At 40.3% G+C, this 21,123-nt stretch overlaps 2 protein-coding genes across 6 annotated transcripts in view; one reads left to right on the top strand and one right to left on the bottom strand.

Annotated features, from left to right (window-relative positions):
- The window catches only part of LOC120541361 (cdc42-interacting protein 4 homolog), a 158,419-nt gene extending 153,508 nt beyond the window's left edge, over window positions 1-4,911 (top strand). For both annotated transcript variants that reach the window (XM_039772910.1, XM_039772911.1), the window contains one exon: window positions 1,763-4,911. In XM_039772910.1, the coding sequence (XP_039628844.1) occupies window positions 1,763-1,917 (155 nt within the window). In that variant the 3' untranslated portion in view covers window positions 1,918-4,911. The remainder of the gene's footprint in view (window positions 1-1,762) is intronic.
- Window positions 4,912-14,808: 9,897 nt separating this feature from the next.
- Window positions 14,809-21,123, bottom strand: part of sh2d3a (SH2 domain containing 3A) — an 87,743-nt gene continuing 81,428 nt past the window's right edge. For all 4 annotated transcript variants that reach the window (XM_039772900.1, XM_039772901.1, XM_039772903.1 and 1 more), the window contains 4 exons: window positions 20,815-20,986; window positions 19,701-19,812; window positions 17,742-17,927; window positions 14,809-15,680 (listed from right to left, as the gene is read on the bottom strand). In XM_039772900.1, coding sequence (XP_039628834.1) covers window positions 15,508-15,680; window positions 17,742-17,927; window positions 19,701-19,812; window positions 20,815-20,986 — 643 coding nt within the window. In that variant the 3' untranslated portion in view covers window positions 14,809-15,507. The remainder of the gene's footprint in view (window positions 15,681-17,741; window positions 17,928-19,700; window positions 19,813-20,814; window positions 20,987-21,123) is intronic.

The following is a 21,123-nucleotide window of genomic DNA, read 5'->3' as shown; positions in this document are numbered from 1 at the left end:
TGGTGTTCTAAAACCTTGGACCGGTAGTGTAAGTGAAGACCCTCATGAGTAATGAGTGCGCTTGACTGCAGAGATGGAGCTAATTATGAAATAATTTTGTAGCAGTATGAAAATAGTGACAGATTTCTTTGTTTTCCCACTGCACTGCACTATCTTCAGAGGTAACAAGTAGCTTTTTGAAAGCGTTTCTCTCCCTCTTGATGCAAAAGTGTAATATGAACTGAGCAAAATGGCCCTCAGACAGAGTTCAAGTATTAAAGAGAATCCAGATTTCTCTGTGCTTCCCACTCAGTGTCATACCACTTGCCAAACTGCTGTATCTCTGTACCGCTGCTAAATGTCCCCATTGTAAAAAGAAATGATTGAATGGCTTAAATATCTATTCATCCACCTATTTGTTTTCAAACCAGCAGTTCATTAACTTGCAGAGTCAGTGCCTGTCCCAACAATTTTGTTTGCAAGGCAGAAACCTGCCATTGACAAGGTACATGCACATTGCAGGGCACATTTATATTTAGACCAGACATTTGACAAAGCAGTGCATTTTTTGAGTGTGGGAAAAGCCTAAAGGGTGCATGGACACAGGGAGAACATGTAAAAAAAAACCCCGCATGTACACCCAACATCCTGGTGAGAAGTGAAATTTGAGGTTCCCACTACCTTTTACACACATGTACCCCTAATGTTCAATTGAAGTTTTGAACATTTTTAGCACTAGCAGTAATCTAAATAAAAGTGTAGGCTAACTGATGGTGTTTTATTTTATAAAGTTTGAGCTTCTTCCTAGACTCTTCATCCCTTAGATCAACAAATACCACAGGCATAATTCAAGGTGACCAATTTAAAAAAAAAAAAAAAACTGTCAATCTATTTTTATTGAATAGAAATTGTAATTTATGAACTTATATTCTGTAAGAACATAAAACATTTACTAGATCAGAGGAGACCATTCAGTTTATCAAGCTCATTTGTTTAGCTAATAGTTAAATAGTCCAATGTCCCTTCCAGATTCTTCTTAAAGGTTGTCAGAGTTTCTAGATAGATAGATAGATACTTTATTAATCCCAAGGGGAAATTCACACTTCAACTCCATGACTTGATAGTTTGTTCTAGATTCCCAAAACTCTTTGCCAAAAAAAAAACGTTTATGCTCATGTCATCCAGACATCCAGACCAGGGTGGCTAGGTTGGGGCTGGAGTCTATCCCAGCTAACATAAGGGAGTAAGGCAGGAACAAACCCTGGACAAGGGCGCTAGTTCTTTCATGGTCTGATTCCTAAATGCACTTCCCCTTAATTTCCACTGGTGTCCAAGTACATGATTCACTGTTTAGTTAAGAGTTAGGCTGGAACTGCTTTATCAGTGCCTTTGAGGAATTTAATTTGTTAGGAATTTTCAAAATTAAGTTTGTGTTTTGTGAGCTTACAACATCATATACCTTCAGAAATATATTTGTGTATCTGAAGCTCACTTACATCAGTATTTGATTCATACTAAAACTTAAAATTACTGATATTCCATTAACAGCTTGTATCCAGACAACTACATGGGTGTTCTTGCTATAAATAAGAATGAAACCTTTGGGTGAGGTTTTGGTTTCTACGAAGAAGAGGCAAGAACTTGAGGAATAAATCCTCTTTACTTTCTCAGATAGCTAAGAAGAACATTTTGCAAGAGAGATGTTTTGTCAGAGAGAGGTATTTTGGTATCTATGTGCTTCCAGCAACCTTTTTTTTTTTGTTTTGTATTCCTCTTGCATTAGGTTCCAGCGAAGGTACAATCTCCATGGCAGAAGCAGAGACATTTAATGTCGTAGAAGAAGACAAAGGAGATGGATGGACCAGAGTCCGAAGGGCAAATGGTGATGAAGGCTATGTGCCAACTTCTTACGTGAAAATTACTCTACACAAGAAGTGATCTTCATCATTCTTTCTCTTTTGCAAGGGGGACTGGCCTTATTTATCATACTGAAAGCAAACAACTTCAGAATTCAGCCGCCATTTCATTTTCAATATTTTTATTTTTATTTTTTGTTTTTTAAGTTTGCATTCACAAGTTATCCCTTTGAGCCTTGTTGATGCAGATGGACTCATTTCTTTGAGGAGAAGAAGAAGAAAAAAAAAAAAGCAAGCTGCACACAAATGCCTCATTAACTTTGATCATTACTGAGAGCAGATATATTTAAATGCTGACATTTTATTGTTTTATCAGTAAGAATATTTTAATGAATGAATGTTTCTATTTAGCATTCTTCTGAAAAGAAGGTTTATTGGAAACTGTTTTGTCAGCAGATTTCATTCAAGCTGTACTTGCTGGGCTCTGATTGCAAATTTTCTGGAAATGAAAATGGTGTCTGAGTCTTCCTGGTGGCATACTGTTCTGTTAAATAACTGAGGCCGCTACAGGACTGGCACTGATAATCCTGACCCTTAGTTAGTCTTGCAGGAAGTGAGCAGAACTTTATTTTAGTCTTTTATTTTATTTTTGTGCTCAACTTGAATGTTTTATGAAACCTGGATGATACAGACTGAGCTGTGAAGATCAAAAGTCTTCATCAGCTGTGGTTTTCTGAAGCGGCTGTCTTTTTAACATAGGACAATGCAGGCGCACTTAGATACACACTCATATCCAGACAATCCGAGAGAAATGGAATTGGCGCAGCTGGAAAAACTCAAATTAATTATTTTTAGGACATGTTTTCACAAGTTCTGACTATAAGTAGCCTTTGTTTTTCTGTTTTATTTGATTTGGAATATTTTCATTGATCTGTATAAGGAGTGCTGGGTTCAAAAGCCATTTTCTGTAAGACTTTAATAGAAATACACCTATTAAGCACATTTTCATCATCATCATCGATACAGTTCAAGCTCTGTGTGTGTGTGTGTGTGTGTGTGAATAGTGCCATCTACTCTTACAGTCATAGACTGGGATCATACTGCCACAGCAGTATCAACCTTGGCTGATAATTTACTGTTTTATTACTTTTATTATTTATTCAGTGTATTTTCTTTCATATTTGACAAACACTATTTTGAGTTAAAATACGTAATATTTTATGGTAATTTCAAATTGTAGTCGATTGTAGAAGCTACTTTTGTTTTGAGAAGGTATCTACATTGCAGCTTTTTTAGACTTTATTTTAATGCATTTTATAGCACACATTTTACCAGGCCACTGTTTGTCAAGCTAAGATCCCAGTTACAACATGTGTCTTTATATTTTATTATTTATTAATTATTCCCACATTATTAAAGTTTTCATTTCTTCATTATTCATTCGCAAAGCCTTTATATTTTTAAGATTACATTTTAAAGTTTTAGGGAAGGCTTTCTCTGAATCTGTTAGGATAAAAAAAATTTAGTAGGTACATTATTTTGGAGTATTTGACTCTTGCCTTTTATGTGACGTTTTAATTCCCCTCATATTAACTTTTAGAACCTTTAGTCTGCGATTTTTCCATTTTTCTTAAATCACTTTTCAAAGCTTGCACGGGGTTTGCTCCGAAGCTGCAATGACAGTGAACGTGTTTTACAGATCACAAATTCAAAAAAATCTGTATATTCAATGTTGCTTAGAGATTAACACCCAGTAACCACGGAAGATATTTCTCTTTGAGCTAAAACCACAGTGCTGTGCTCACCAATGACAGTGTTGTACTTTTAAACCAAAAATGATATCCTTCTCTGTCACAGTGCTTAAGAATTAATTTTCTAGGTTATTAAGAGTCACATGCAAAAAGCGGGGTACCCATCTAGTGTTAGATTTAGAGAAAATGCTTTGCCCATCCTGCTGTGCCTGGGTTCTGGTTGACAGTGCTGCAGTCACATTCTTCAAGTCATTCTCATGCTTCAGAACACACACACACACACAGACATGCACCTTAAAATTGCTGAAACTGTGATAACCACCAAGTTCCCTTCATGTGGGTTTTTAGATATCTTGCAGTTTTAAATAAAAACTATGTAGACCTAAAGGGGGTGTGCAAATGCATGTACGCCTGGAGTTTTGCACACAAAAAGGACAAATCAAATTAAATGGACTATTTGTTAAAATACATTTATATACTATCATGTTTATGTATACTTAAATATATATTGAAATATATATAAGAAATAATATATTTTAGCTATCACAATATCTACTTTAAAAGGTAGTTATGGTCACCCCCCCAGCTTTGAATCTGAGCCCATTTTTGTACTCCTGTAAATTGTTTGTATGTAGTTATATTGTACCTATGTGCCTTGGTCACATTTTACAGTGCATTGCAAACTGAAGAATTTCTGCCTATATATCTCTCCAAAAACATAACGAATGGGATTTACCACTTCTGGTATCGGTGTTAAACACTTTAAAGGCTGGAAGAATGAAAAGGCTCATTAGATCGGGTATATTCAGATAGGATTTTCAGGGCTGTTCAGATTCCTCTCAGGAACGCTGTCATTAAAAATCTAATCGGCTGAATGAAGAGGGGAAGACAGAACAAGAAACAGGAGATTTTACATTTCTGAATTTGGTCATTTCATCTTCTGCTGTTGAATTTGCAAAATGTTTGCCTTGAAATTTGCTGCTGTCGATGTCCGATCTTTGTGAGGGACTGTCTTGTTACTGAAAACTTTTTTTTTTTGTAGTGAAAAAACACTTCAGGTTTGCTGCTTCCAATAGAACGGGGCCAATTTTTGGGGACACAGCATTGCATGAACCCCTTTGATGGATCTGGAAGGTAAAATATATATTTTTTTTTGTTCAGCTTTGCTGACTGCAGTACTGTAGTTTATTATATTCAGCAAACTCAAGTTCTAATAAATTGCAGAAATATTTTATTGTCACTTATCAAAGAACCTGTGGTCGAGTTGAGTTTTTATTTGCAATGCCTGCTGTTTTTATTGTTTTCAAATAAAAGAATTTATTTAAGTAATAATGGTTTTGAAATTTTTTTATGTGTATTAAAAATTCTTACTAAAAATAACTTGGAAATAAAGCAGTGTTTCAAGATTAACCTAATTTTATACCTGTTAAGGAAACTATTTGTATGTGCAAGAAGTTTTCACTTGTTTCTGAAAATTGGTAACTTGACTATATACAGTTATGGCTGAAATTATTGGCACTCCTGGAATTTTCCCAGAAAATGCACCATTTCTCCCAGAAAACTGTTGCAATTACAATGTTTTGGTATACACATGTTTATTTCCCTTATATGCATTGGAACAACACAAAAAGACAAAGAAAAAAATCCAAATCTGACATTTCACACAAAACTCAAAAACCGGGCTGGACAAATTTGGCACCTTCAACTTAATATTTGGTTGCACGCCCTTTGGAAAAAATAATTGAAATCAAGTGTTTCCTATAACCATCAACAAGCTTGTTACACCTCTCAACTGGAATTTTCGACCACTCTTCTTTTGCAAACTGCTCAAGGTCTCTCAGATTTGAAGGGTGCCTTCTCCTAACAGCAATTTTGAGATCTCTCCATAAGTGTTCAATCGGATTTAGATCTGGACTCATTGCTGGCCACTTCAGAACTCTCTAGCGCTTTGTCTTCAACCATTTCTGGGTGCTTTTAGTGGTGTGTTTGGGGTCATTGTCCTGCTGGAACACCCATGACCTCTGACGCAGACCCAGCTTTCTGACACTGGGCCCTACATTGCTCCCCAATATCTTTTGGTAGTCTTCAGAATTCATGATGCCTTGCACACAGTCAAGGCATCCAGTGCCAGAGGCAGCAAAACATCCCCAAAACATCTTGGAACCTCCACAATGTTTGACTATAGGTACTGTGTTCTTTTCTTCGTAGGCCTCATTCCGTTTTCTGTAAACAGTAGAATGATGAGCTTTGCCAAAGAGCTCTACCTTGGTCTCATCTGTCCACAAGACGTTCGCCCAGAAGGATTTTGGCTTCCTCAAGTACATTTTGGCAAACTCCAGTCTGGCTTTTCTATGTTTCTGTGTCAGCAGTTGGGGTCCTCCTGGCTGTCCTGCCATAGCGTTTCATTTCGTTCAGATGTCGACGTATAGTTCAAGCTGACACTGTTGCACCCTGAGTCTGCAGAACAGCTTAAATATGTTTTGAAGTTGATTGGGGCTGTTTATTCACCATTCGGACTATCTTTTGTTGCAGTCTTTTATCAATTTTTCTCTTCCGTCCACATCCAGGGAGATTAGCTACAGTGCCATGTGTTGTGAACTTCCTGATTATGTTGTGCACAGTGGAAAAAGGAACATGAAGATCTCTGGAGATGGGCTTGTAGCCTTGAGATTGTTGATATTTTTCCACATTTTTTGTTCTCAAGCCCTCGGACAATTCTCTGCTCTTCTTTCTGTTCTCCATGCTTAGTGTGGCCCACTCAGACACACAACAGAAAGGTTGAGTCAACTTTTCTCCATTTTAACTGGCTTCAGGTGTGAGTGCTATATTGCCAGCACCTGTTTCTTGCCACAGGTGAGTTCAAACGAGCATCATATGCTTGAAATAAAACGATTTACCCACAATTTTGAAAAGGTGCCAATAATTTTGTCCGACCCATTTTTGGAGTTCTGTGCGACATGATATCAGATTTGGCATTTTTTCTGGTTTTTTTGTGTTGTTCCAATGCACATAAAGGAAATACAAAATGCCAAAACATTTGTAATTGCAACAACTTTCTAGGAGAAATGGTGCATGTTCTGGGAAAATTCCAGGGGTGCCGATAATTTCGGCCATGACTGTATCACATATGAAAAATGGGCTGGACAGATACTTTACCTGGTAATAATACCACTAACAATTTAGCAGTGTCATCCATGTATTATCATAATGCTGTTGCAGTAACATTTTAAAATGTTTTTTCAGATCCACTGTACTGTGTAACACCTACTGCTGGCTCACAACTCGAGTCTCCAGTAATCAAATCTCAGCCTGAAAAATATTTACACTATACAGTGTGGCCAAAAGTCTCCTTCAAATTACTGAGTGCTTCATTGTTAACAGTTGCGCAAACTCAAGCACAGAGCCATGTAATCTCCATTGACAAATATTAGCAGTAGAACAGGTTGTGTTAAAGAGCTTGGTGACTTTAAACATGGTACTGTCATAGGATGCCACAAGCCACTATGTGAGATTTCTGCACTGCTAGGCATTTCCCAGGTACTGGAAGTGTTTTTAATCGTAAAATGGAATCGTCGAGAAGCAACAACAGTTAAGCCACACTTAGCAAGTGCCAAGTGTACTTTAGTCCTTATGTTTTTGTTTGCTTTCTCCTTAAATGTGTGCATGGGAACTTGGGTTTGTGTGCGTTTGCTTTTTAGTAGAGAAAAAGGGGACCAGCTCGTCGGTGCAGGTCTCTGAAAGGTGATTTAAACTGGAAAGGTACAGAGGGGAAGAGAGACACCTGGAGGAGAAGCAGGAAACAACACCCAAGTACAGGAAACCCAAACTGAAGCTACCAACTGGAAGTGAGACCTTACTCAGATAGACAAGAGAGACATATCTCAGGAGAGCACATTCTTTTTGTGTTTTACGCTGGAGCATCCAACCATTCATTGTTCCTTGTGTGCAGCAGGACACAAGCCTACGAATGCCAGGCATCAGCTGGAGTGGTGTTAATCACACCACCATTGGACTCTAGAGCAGTGGGATTGTGTTCTCTGGAGTGATGAATCACTCTTTACTATCTGGCTGTCTAATGGATGAACCTTGGATTGTGGAATATCAAGAGAACTCTGCCTTCTGGACTGCATAGTGCCTACTGTAAAGTTTGGTGGAAGGTTTGGGCTCAGCCCCTTGGTTCTACTATTAATGCTATAGCATACAAAGACATTTTAGACAACTGTGCCTCCAACTTTTTGACAACAGTTTGTGGAAGGCCTTTTTGTATTCCAGCATCAGTGTGGCCCTGTGTATAAAACCAGGTCCATAGAGACATGGAGGAACTCGAGTGGCCAACGTAACACTACTGAACACCTCTGGGATGAATTGGAACGCCTATCGTGAGCCAGGTCTTCTCTCCTAACATCAGTACCTGATCTCACAAATGCTTTTTTGTGTGTCTGGTCACCTGGTAACTTGATTAAGTATTTGTAAATGTGCTATGTAGTGATGAGCAAAACCATTCGCATGAAGTTGAAGTCCATGTTTCACTTGATAAAAAAAAAATGCAAAGCGTACTTTTAGTGTGAAATTGAGACATGCCTGTTTCATTCATCACTGCTGTTGCGTGAAAGATTAGCTCCTCATCAGTTTTATGAAAGTCGAGTGGAACCCCACAAATCAGCATTGAAATAATAGATGCAAGATAATGAATGAATGAATGTTCAAATTATTGGAATTTAATACTTTAATACTTTGCTCTAACGTAAACGAATAAACACACTATGGTCAATTTAATCTCCCTAAGCTATATGCTCCTAGCTGCAGTAGAAAAAGAAGTGTGAAAGAACTCCCAATAATATTGGTGAAAACTATTTTAAAATTCAAATGCTTATTACAGTAAGTATGAATGTTGGTCTTCTATTTCCTCTCTCCGTTTTTCTGACGTGACTGAAGTATTTGTTTAAAAAGCCGAGGCACGATTTGGTGGGTTTTCTCTGTGGGTGACTTTAGTTTTCCGGCCTCGTCCCAGAAACACGCAGAACTGACTGATACACCTGTAAGTGTGAATATGCCCTGTGCTAGACGCTAATGTCATCCAGGGAGTTTTGCTGCCTTCACATTTGTTAATGTAATAAACGATAATGTAATAAATACATAAATTGTATCAATGTAAGAATATTGAAGGATTTTTGTGCTAAGTGTGCAGACAATTTTTTATTCTCATACTTGAAGATAAAATTTATGATATAATAGAACCTAATGGTGATTTTGCGATGTACAACAGCAAATGACATGAAAAGCATCCATGAAAAGAATTTTTTAAATTCTTACGGTACTCGTGTCACATAATCCCATATGTCTGTTACCAACTTGTAGACTCAAAATGTACAAAATGCATTTGTTTTTTGCTAAAATCTTAAGTCACTTCCAGCATACATAGCAAACAGGAAAACACATTCCCATAATACTGTTCTTTTGAATTGAAGATGGGACTCTTGGCCAATGAATGAGAAGGAGAGGCAGAACTTCAGTTCAGAAGCACAGTATTATGGGAGTGTGTTTTCCTGTTTAAGACGTCCACTGCTCTTTCTAGAAGTAATTGTTAATAACTTAACAAGAAAAAAACATGCGTTGTGCGTGTTTTGTGCCTACAACTAGTTAAATAGATGTGTGGATTGTGAAGAAGTAATGTGAGATTTTTTTTTTTGCTTTTTTCCCCACGTACTTTTTTTGCATTGTTTGCTGTTGTACATCATTGATATGATACAAGACAATGTTGACCAACTTCATCTTTGTTCTCCAAGAAAACGTGAGACTAAAAGTTTTTCTCGGTCATTACTTCAAGCTACATGGGGTAAGTAGCGTATAACAAAATAACACTTATTACTGTTCTTTAAGTACAGTTTTTATTGTATTCTAAATAATGTTTTCCAACCAAAATGTGCTGTACTAGATTGCTGCCATGTTATTAAAAATGCAAGTTAACAATGGGGAAAAAAAAAATGCATACTTTGCACTATACCATATAATTGTGACTGGAAAATGTGCATTTAAAAGAAAGGGAAAAAGCATTTCAGCACAAAGCATGACTTAGACACAAAGCATATTGTGAGATGTATAAAAAAAAATTAAACCTCTGTGGCCCTACAACGTACGGAAGTTGCCAATCCCATAGTGCTGTGCGTTCTCTTCGGTTTTAGTTTAGGGTTTCTATGCCACAAGTCTTTAAAGTGCTTCCTTGTGAGGAATACATTTACTGAAGTGTGTGCAGTTGAAAGTCCCCAGACAGTCTCTTACATTACCTGCGATGTCAGGCACACATTACTGCCTAATGGGTCTGACTTTGAGCAGATCCATACCTTCCAACTGCCAACTTCCCAGTTTCAGGTTAGCCTGAAAAATATGAGTTATTAATCCAAACCTCTTCGATTTACTCACAAACCTCTCTAATCTGCCCATATTTTAAGTAGTAAATACTAAACACAATCAGTATTTTCAACTTTGAATCTTGGGTAACACTTTAGGTTAGGTACTGCACTAAACTATACTCATTTACTCTTATGTAACATTTTAAAAACCTCAGTAGATGGGGTATCCATCTACAGTAAGTGCTGTGTGGCATATTGACATGATGGACATATTGACAACAACTGAGGATTCACACGTCTTATCTCTTTATTATATAAAAAAAATTTTGGGACAAGACTTTTTCAGATAGATAAATTCATGTCCTGTGAGACAAGATTTTGTGCCAAGAGATGAAGTGAAAACCTAACAGGTCCAAGCGGGGGCTAAAATAAAAGACAAACAGTATAAGAAGAAAAGACAAAGAATAGAAGACAAACTAGAACGTCATTAATGAAAGTACTAAAATTCGAAGGTCTCAAAAAATGATAGTAAAGATCACATTAGTGCTAACAAAGTGAAATTATTACTCAGTGAAATATTGGAACAGCGAAAAGAGATCGAATATATGGACATAGGTGATAGGACAGAAGTATGTAGATATTGTTCAGCTTTAAACTTTATTTCGGAGATTTGTAGATCGTCTAATTCGTATTGCCATCAGGGGAAAGTAGTGTTTCTTTCCAATGAAGAGGCCAATCCACGAGAATTAAAAGATTTGTTGTTTGGTGAAAGTGAAATCCACATACGCGAGCAGCAGAGATGCTAAGTGGCTGGCATGCCCAAGGTCCATTCAGTTCTCATTCTTGTGAATGCTATTGTCAGACACAGGTCCTGTGCTTTCAGCTCCAAGCGAGGTCGGAAATAAAAGACAAAGAGTAGAAGATAAAGTAGAATGTCGTAAAGAGGTTCAAAAACATTGGTGCGATACACATACAGAGCAGGTTAGATATTCTGAAAGTAATAAAATTCGAAAGTCTCAAAAAACTGACAGTAAAGATCGCAAAAGTGAAATCCACATACGTGAGCAGCAGAGACACAAAGTGACTAGTGCGTAGTGCAGGCCGGGGGGTTGGCGAAGCCCCCTATATTAATAATTATGGAACATCAAGAGAAATGTGTCTTAGTGAAGCCACCTCAGACCACTGCAAAGTGACATTCTGTTAGTAGGCCACAGTGTAGACATAAATAAGCACTTCACTGATGCTTTGTAAATGTTATGAAGACATAAAGAAGTGTTTAAGGTCTTATTACCTAATAAAAGAGTAATACAGTATGCCCTGTTGTTAGACTTTCTCTATGAAATGGCACTTTTTTCTTTTCCATTTTTTTCACTACGAAACAAACTTGCTGAGACTGCTTTGGGCAGAGGGAGTGAAACCTAAAACTGAAATTTGCAATAGTGGTGCAATCCCAAAGCGGAGCGTCCATGTTCATTTGGCTGCAACTAAATTAACGGCAGAGCTCTATGCTGTGTATGTTCAAACTACCCATAAGCCTTTAGGCGAACATGTTGTACTGCGTCAGCTTCTATCCAGTACGGTTACCGTGTAATTTTCAAAGTGCCTTTACTTTTCGATTTACCCTCATAGTTATTGTATTGCTTGTGCACAAGAGGGTAACACGATCAACACCACCCATTGTGTCACTGTAGGCCACCACAGAGTAAGATTTAGTGACTTCCAAATACCCTGATATAAACATCAACAGTTGCTGCATTGTGAACAGTGCTTAGAGGGCCTAACAAATTTAGTCTCCTTCGACTTGATCATAACCATTTTGCTTTGCACACCACTGCAGCATTACGTGACTGGAGCCAGCAGGCATATCACGGCAGTATGGTCATACAGTGACATATGCATCAGTTTCACTACCTGTGTCAACATCTGATGACCACATTGTCATTACATTTGATTCAACTAATGGTTCGGTTTCAGTTTGTTCTAAAACAGACTTTACAGTGTTTTTTTGCTGTTGTTTTGAAGGCTCCACCCCACTCATAAATTTGAATGAGTTGCCATCAAGTCGCAAAATACATAGAAATATTTGGTATTTTTTGCAGCATGATGTTTATTCCACTAGATGGCAGCACAATACTATCCCAAGAATTTTTTGGGCTTTTAATGCTGTAAAGCGAATTGTTAAACATCACCGCAATTGTGATATCAATTAATGTTGACGAGTGTTGACGAGCTGAACATACAATGTTAGGTCATCAGGAGCAGTTAAGTAACTTATTCAAGCAACGTGTAATATAATATTACTTTTTAAAATAACAACCTAACCTAATACTTAATTTTACTGAAGTAAAAAAAAAACAGAGTTGTTGTAATGTTAGCAGCGCTGGGTGTAAGGCAAGAAGCACACATACTGCTATGGTGGTCCTTTGAGCCCAAGAGTGGTGTTTGGGGGTGGTGAGTGAGGTGACGGCCCCAGGCCCCACGCATAAGGGGTCCCCGCTTTTGAGGTACATGTGTCTTGTTCAAGCAGATTTGTCGTTATATTCTGCTCTTCAAGGTCAAATTGTATGTATGTCTTTGAAAACATCCCATAGTCCATCTTCGTCGCCCAAAAAGGGTCACCAGTATAATCCCTTCCTAAAATTGGTATAGCCCATTAGTCGCTGGGTTGGCTTCTCCGATCTATAGAAAAAGACATTGCATCCAGATTAGACTACGTAGATATCACCAACAACTTTTCCAGTTGAAAAGCAAGAAAAGTGGATTTTCGTCTCTGAACCTGGAACCCGGTAAGAGAGTTCATGATGATACCTCTACGTTAATTTCACACTTCCTGTCAAAACACTGAAACTCACATTTTAGTTGTAGGCTATAAACCTGTCCGAATATCAATGCACAAACACATGCTAACTGGCTGACATGACATTAGCGTGAGTTATGACTATGACATCCTGCACATCGAGAGTCACGGTATACTTGCAACTTGGGTACTTTTCTAGAAGAGGCCCTGCTGATTTACACGTGACACCGCATCGCATTTTGCACTGTCGTGATATTGTCATAAATTATGCATTGCACTTTAATACATTATATCACATGTTATCTTGCAAAAATGTAGCTGAATACTGTAATGAGAAAATCCGGTGTATGTTAACATTTTTTTTTATTATTAAATTCACACGCAAGTTCATACAGTCCACACATACCAGTAACGGCATTTGACGTAACTGGCCCCACGTGGGGTTGGTCAGCCTTAGGCCCTGCACACCCTTAAGGCCACGTCTGTTTGAGTCTCAATTGCACATCCAAGTAGATAATAGTGTGCTGCATACAATCTAGTAACAGAAACATATTAATTCAATGTTAGTTTAGCTTTAATCCAGTTATTTGCTATAGATATTGTGGAGCCGACCCAGCCACAGACAGGCGGACATGTTGATTTTCACCACCACACGTTTATTATATACAACTATTTACAATTTAAAGTCACTCAGACTCAGTATAAAGTGCACAAATACCCCAACACACAGTCCTGGCCACCAAATGCCTTTCTTCGGGCCACCTCCACACTCTCTCGTGCCTTGTCCTTCTTCCACCCGACTCCAGCCCTGAATGAAGGGAGACGGCCCCTTTTATCCATGTCCCGGATGAGCTGCAGGTGTTTCCGACACTCCCCCGTTGGCCACGCCCCAGCGTGGCGGAAGTGCCGGCTGTTCTCCCGGCAGCTCACCGGGCGTCCTCTTAAATCTTCCCCCAAGCACTTCCTGGTGTGGCGGAAGTGCTGAGGTCCCGGGTCCCCAAGGCATTGGGGCGCTTCCTGGCGGTGACCACGGGCCCCTACAGGGTGGGGCTTCCATGCCCTCAATCCGCGGCCTCCACGTGATCCAGGGTGGGCGCAGACCCACATCCGGTCCCTCACGGCGTCCCGGCCGGGTCGTTGCCTCTGGCATCCTTGACAATATGTTGAAACGGTGTGATCAGGTGACACAATGGCCAGTGTTCATCCTGCTAATTTTTTGGGGCTCAGGTCAGACAGGCTGAGGTTACACCTTAAACTTAGTCATATTTGACGATGGGCGATATGTATAGTTCTTCATGTGCTCTGAAGCGAACATTTATAAAACCCAAGAAAATGATCACAGGCTCTATGTTCATTTTTGGATTCATGGCAGTCGATGATGATGATTAACTCGTTTTTTCACAGTTTAATGACGTTGGACCATCTTGAGAAGTCCAGAAGCACACTCACACATTTGTAAGGAAACTGGTTTCTGCCTTATCCAGGTTTTGTGTGTGCATATAAATTCACACCATATCCACACTCACTTTGTGGACTTGGGCCTCCTTGTTTTAGGTGCTTGAGGAGTATGGTCAAGCTGTTAACTCCGATCTGCACATTCATACTCCTTTAAAAAAAATCCATCATGACAACATACAAGCACGCAGAGTAAAAAATTCACAAAACTCAAGACCATCCAGATCATACTTTGTGAGTTTTCGGTCTCTGTGAAGATTTCAAAGATGCCATCTATGGGAAAGCTTTTGGGAGTAAGGACAAGGTGATGAAATGGCAGATGGTAGGCATTCTGAGTGGGTCGAGAAGGGCTCAAGTCTGATGGACATTATAGAGAAAACTACAGAGTGTAGCAAAGGTATCGTAGAAGTATGTACACTAAAAACAAACGGCAGGTTGAAAAACTCTCAGTATAAACACAGTGCCTTTGGCCTAATGCCATCTCTAGATGTTGAACCTCACATTTGGCTGCCTAAAGACGTTCATGTGAGATGTACTCCTCCTAATTTTAGGACTATGCACAGTGACCCAAGTCATCACAAACTTACCGAGCTAAAAAGCATTTCAAAAAGAGGAAGGAAACACCATAAAAAAAACTTTTATTAAGAAAATACTGCTTCCTGTGCCATAACAGTTTTTAAAATGCATGTGCGGGAACGTTTGATGTGAAGGAAATTTTAACTCGAAAAATCTCTCTGCATCTCCACTTTTGCGTCACAGTACTGTATATTTTTTGATCAGAGGTCTGTGCTGCAGTAAAGTCAGTGCCACATAAACATCAAGGAGTGTGCGTCAGCTGTGCTCGTCTCCACATCTTCATTCCTTGACAGACCTCTTGCGTGGTAGATGCGTTACTTCCAGGATTCCTCACAATTTAAATCAGGACATCTGCCGACCTTGTGTTATTTGGGCATCTGCTAATATGGATATTCTGATTTTCCTCCCACAGGCCTAAATAACACAAATGTGGAGAATAAGAAGAGGGCAGAACTGACAATGGACTGGACGAGGCTGACGATTTTCACAAGAACACAGGTATTTGACACAAGTGTTAGAACCATTCTCATTGGCCGATTTTGCAAGATGTTCTTCCAAGAGCAAGTCCTTCTTGTTTCTTGAAGCTTAATTTTGTGTTCTTATTAAAAGAACATCCAGCGGTTATTGATGTAGTACTTAAAACGGGAAGAGCTCTCTGTACAAACCATCGCTGGATGCATTCCACTTGTAATGCCATCGGGCCAAGCAGTCCCAGTAGGTAAAGAAAACCGGCAGTACCGCTTCTAACTCTCTCGTACATCGTCAGGTTCCAACTTCCTGGACAACACAGTGAGAATCTGGTCAAATTTCTCATGGCGGACCTTCTGATCGGCTTCTGCCCCCTTATTTCCCCAAAAAAATTTGAGCGCAAACTCCGTCTTAAACACTTCCAGTAGCTTTTCATTTACTTCATTGTCTGTAAAAGAAAAAACAAACCTACACAGTTACCATCAGTGAAAATATCCAAGAGATTTGCATTAATTAAAACAAAAGTGATTCGATAACCTCGCCACACACTGGGCTCTTGCTTCAGACAGTGCTCTCCTCCATTTGTGGTCCACCACGACATGGTGGGATGAGATAGATGGTAAATTGTCACATACTACCGTTCTTTTCAGAAGATTTTAAGGAGTTGAATAATAATACATTTTATTGATATAGCCCCTTTTCCCATGATCAAAGCACATCACAGAAACTCAAAGAACAACAAGGCATACCGTACCCTCCATAATGGCTGGGAGGGACAAAGACATTTTTTTTCTTAATTTCCCCCTCTGCTCCATAGTGTAAAGTTACACATCAAATAATTCTGAATTCACGTGATTAAAGTGGACATTGCAGACTTTCACTTAAGGGGATTGGCATACATTTCAATCACACAACACTTCTCCTACACGGTCCCCCTAATTCCAGGGCACCACAATGTTAGGCACACAGCAATGGCAGGTCTGTTAATATGTAGTTCTTTGTCACATATCCCAGCATGCAATGAGTGCTTGAAGTATGTGATTCATAGACATCACCAGGTGCTGAGGGTCTTCTCTGGCAATGTAGCCTCCAATGCAGCCATTTCAAGCTCCTGCTTGTTTCGGAGGGGCTTGTCCCCTTAAGTTTTCTTCTCAGTATATGGAAGGCCTGCTCAATTGGATTTCAATCAGGTGACTGGCTTGGCCATTCAAGAATTTTCCGTTTTTTAGCTTTAGGTTTAACTCCAGTGTTACCCCCAGCAGGTGTGTTTGGATCATCATCATGGTGTAGGATGAAGTGCAGTCTAATGAGTTTGGAGGATTTACTGGAACTTGGGTAGAGCAGATGTTTCTCCACACCTCAGAATTCTTTGTTCCACCGCCATCAGCAGTTCCATCATCAATGGAGAGAAGTGTGCCAGGACCTGTGGCTACCATATATGCCCAAGCCATAACACCTTCAGCACCATGATCAACAGATGAGCTGGTCTGCTTTTGGATCTTGGGCAGTTCCCTTTGGTCTCCACACTTTGATCTTGCAGTCATTCTGATCAGGGTCATCTTTGTCTCGTCTGTCCACAAGACCTTTTCCCAGAATCCTGCAAACTCTTTAAAGTCCTTTTCCCCCCAAACTGTAATCTGGCCATCCTGTTTTAGTGGTTTGCATCTTGCAGTGTGGCCTCCATGTTTCTATTCATGAGGTCTTATGCTGATAGTCGCCTCTGACACACATCTGCACCCTGAAGACTGTTTCTGGTTTGTCTGACAGGTGTTTGGGGCTTTTTATTTACCGTAGTGAGGATCCTTCTGTAAGCAGCAGTGGAGGTCTTCCTTTCCCCACCAGTCCCCTAGCGATTACTGAGCCCACTGGTGTGATCTTTCTTCTTCATGAGATTCCAGATAATTGATTTAGTTCATCCGAAGGTCTTGTCAACATCTCTAATGGTTTTCTTCTTGTTCTTCAGCCTCATGATGGTTGCTTTGACTTGAACAACATGACAACTACAGACTCCACAGGGTAGAAGCAGGCCGAGGTATCTTATGAAGTTATGAAACCCACCTGAGGAATCCAACACCTATGATGCCAATTGGCCCAAATATTATGGTGCCCTGAAATGGAGGGACCACGGTGTGACCAAAATGTCTGCAGGTCCCCTTAAATGATAGTGTTTAATGTGCACTTTCATCACCGCTTAATTGTTTGATTTGTAATTTTAAACTGTGGAGCAGAGGAGGAAATCAAGGACACGTTGGTCTTTGTCGCAAACAATTTAGAGGGAACTGTACAGTAAACACTCATTTTGATAAATAGCATTTTTACAATTAAAATTACATTTAAAGACATGTGGTTCACAATCTTTAATGCACCCCCTTCTCCTACCTTTCTTATATACCCTCTACTGTACCTTTAGGTCCGATTCACCTAAACCACTTATGAAGCAATAGCAAATCTCGCTACGTATTTCATGATAAACATTAAACTTTAAGGAAGTTTGGGATGAAAACCTCACCTGCCAACAGTTTCTGGGCCTGGGAGCCAAACTGGTCTGCGTTGACTGTAAGGAGTCGCGCTCTGGCCAGGGTTCTTAGTAACAACTCACAGCTGTGCTCTGTGTGCTCTCCTAAGTCGAGCCCCTCCATGAGCTTCAACAGCGGGAGGATATGAGGAATTGTCAGCTCATTCGTGGGGGTCTCATCTGAAAAGCAGATCGCAACAGTCTATCAATAAATGCACTTAAGAGTTTAAACCCCACCCGTAATTACAGTGTCGGCTTATTTAAGAGCTGGAGGATTAAGAATAAAATGTAGTAGAGCTGGTGTAGTGCTCCGCACCACTGCCTCTCAGCCTCACATCCTGCACTGTTGCTGTCGTCTGAAGAGTCTGCACCTTCACCCACATCCCAGAGACACGGGCATCAGTGCAGCTGGCCCAGTATGAGCCATTGCCAGAATATGACTGGCATTTGAGCCACACTCCGTTCCAACCTTGTACCCGACGCTGACTGGACAGGCACCAACCGCTGTGGTGCTACCCTGTAATAAGCAGCAAAGGACTATGCAGAGGGCAGAGTTTCAAAAACGTGCAGTTAGCTGTCTGTAGAACAGAGAATGATAATTAAAATTACTTCAGGGAATATGTCCTGTGTGAGAACTGCGTACTGTAACTTAATGTAAGGAAACTGTCTTTTACGATGTGTCGTTATGTAATAGCTATGTTGTAAATATGGTCTTTTAAAAAAAAAAAAAAAGTGCTTTTACGTTTAAGTTTGATGGTGTACAGTATTGGACGTCGTGCTGCCAGTTCCCAGGGTGCTACACCAGATAAAAGTGCAGCCCAACTTGATGATCTTGATCTCTTCTTATTATTACCACCACGCTTCCTTTAACTCCACCTGTTTGTTGCCTGGTACAAATCTTATAATCGATATTTAACCCACTTCCAATCGTCCAAATGACTTGAAATTTTGCACACTTACTCACTTCCGATAACAATACATGAATCAATAATCCGTTTCACTAATTAATCCATGTTAATTAAGAAATAAAATTTTCACATGAAGAATAGTTAAAGATTTCACCAATAGATGGCGTAGTAATGGATATAAATATTAAAGGAAATATTAAAATATTGGGCAGCACAGTGGCGCAGTGGGTAGCACTGCTGCCTAGCAGTTAGGAGACCTGGGTTTGCTTCCCAGGTCCTCCCTGCGTGGAGTTTGCATGTTCTCCCCGTGTCTGCGTGGGTTTCCTCCCACAATCCAAAGACATGCTGGTTAGGCGGATTGGCGATTCTAAATTGGCCCTAGTGTGTGCTTGGTGTGTGGGTGTGTTTGTGTGTGTCCTGCGGTGGGTTGGCATCCTGCCCAGGATTGGTTCCTGCCTTGTGCCCTGTGTTGGCTGGGATTGGCTCCAGCAGATCCCCGTGACCCTGTATTCAAATTCAACGGGCTGGAAAATGGATGGATGGTTAAAATGTTGATTACAAAATTACTGTAAACTAAAACAAACCCAAGACTAAAAAGTTGAAAATAATATATATATATAAAAAAATATTTTAAAAACCACGCTTATATTAAGTTAAAAAGTGTACTAAAAAGTAAAAAATAAGTCTCTCATACATCACTCGTAAAATAATTTGAAGGGACAAGTAAAGTCCCAGGATAATCGCACACAGACATGAGAACATGCAGAGGTTCAAAGCCAGGTTCCTGAGACTGTGAGACAGCTGCACTAACCACTGTGCCACCACACGGCCTCCTCAATAAATGTTTTATGTTCAAGGAATCGTTTGGAAAAAGAGCAACTCACACATGTCCATGTGTCCTCATTTCAAGGCAAAGGGGACCATGTGAGCATCTTTTGGGCAGCTAAGGGGCAACAAACATGAAAGAGGTACAGCCAACGCTCACTAGATGTTAACAGGCAAAGAAAGAGGGCCGCAGCGAGACACTGGTCTCCTTTCACTGTACCTTTCCCCTCATTCAGAGCCTTCAGGTAGGGCTTCAGCTTCTTCTCAAAGGTGATGGCACTCTCTGTGTGACTCCGTCGAAGTGTACGCCAAGTCATCTCCAGTCGTAGTATCTGGGGAGAGGGGAACAAAGCCATATGATTTTCAGTTACTTATCGTAAACATTTTTCAGTGTTGCCCCCACTGACTAAAGCTACAAGCAGAGCTGGTCAATCCAATAGTACGGCGTCATCTGAGGGGGCACACGCTCCGGACACTGAGGGGGAACCCCGGTCGTCGAACTCTAAAGATACCAAGTGGACGCGGTTACCTGTCAGGGGCCATTTATTAAGGTAAATGTGCAGACGCTTCATACAACAAGGGGTGCATGGCCATTAAAGCCCATGATATACACACAAGGGTGTGCCTTTTAAGATGGTGAAGCGGCACGTGCCCCCAACATCAACTCCACTCCCCCAGTAGTCAAACGGTGCCCACTTAAATTCATGAAAGTAAAAGTGTAAATGTTCTGCACACCAATGGGGCATGTGGTCCTTAAACTTGGTGGTTGATACACAAAGGTGGGCCTTTTATGGTACTGAAGGGGCGCACACTCTGAACACCGTAGGAGACCCCCCCAAGCCCCAAACATCAACCCCCCAGTGCCTACATTTATGAAAGTAAATACACAAAGGAGTGGTGTTTGTGCTGCTGAAGGGGCACAGAGCAAGGGGGCCTAAACCCAGGTCGTCAAAGTCTAATACCACCTAACTACCCACTATGGCCCACCAGGTGGGCTTCAAGGCTGCCTGTTAAATGCTGGTTTGCCAAATCTTGTAGCGTGTCTGCACGTCCATAAAATGAAATGACAGGCCTAATCCCACATTTTTAGAAAGAACAAATCATGGAATGCTTACAACGTTAACGGTAAAATTTCAAACAAAAGTTAGAATGTTGTTCTTCACACTGAGCATTACAGACAAGTAAATGAGCAAGTGGGGTGATATTTGTGCTGTTTCTTTAAATACTTCACTCTCTTTTGTTGTTTTCCTATTCATTTCCCTGGCAGAAAAGAGATATTTAAATAAAAGTCTGACAAAAGGGGATGACATTCCAGAACATTCTTTCACGCTTACCTGTGGCATTTCTAGTGCCTTCATCACAGCAGAAAAAGCGAAAAGATCTCCGGCCGTCACCCTCAGCTCATTGGCCACCTGGATCATCTTGTGCAGCACAGCCGCCCGCTGATTGACCGTGCCAGTGCAGCCCAGGATATCGATAGCGATGCCCAGTGCAAGCAGATGGTGCCTGGGGAGAGGAGAGGAGAGGCGAGGTGTGAGAGTCTGTGCCACCACCATCTAAAGCACAGGTGCCAAAGTCAGGTCATTGGGGGGTTTGCAGTGGCTACAGGTTTTCATTTTAGTCACCGATGCTAATACAACAGA

The sequence above is a fragment of the Polypterus senegalus genome, chromosome 12, assembly GCF_016835505.1.
Source record: "Polypterus senegalus isolate Bchr_013 chromosome 12, ASM1683550v1, whole genome shotgun sequence".
Lineage (NCBI taxonomy): Eukaryota > Metazoa > Chordata > Cladistia > Polypteriformes > Polypteridae > Polypterus > Polypterus senegalus.
The sequence above is the reverse complement of the archived record's forward strand: the minus strand, read 5'-3'. Positions and strand labels throughout refer to the sequence as shown.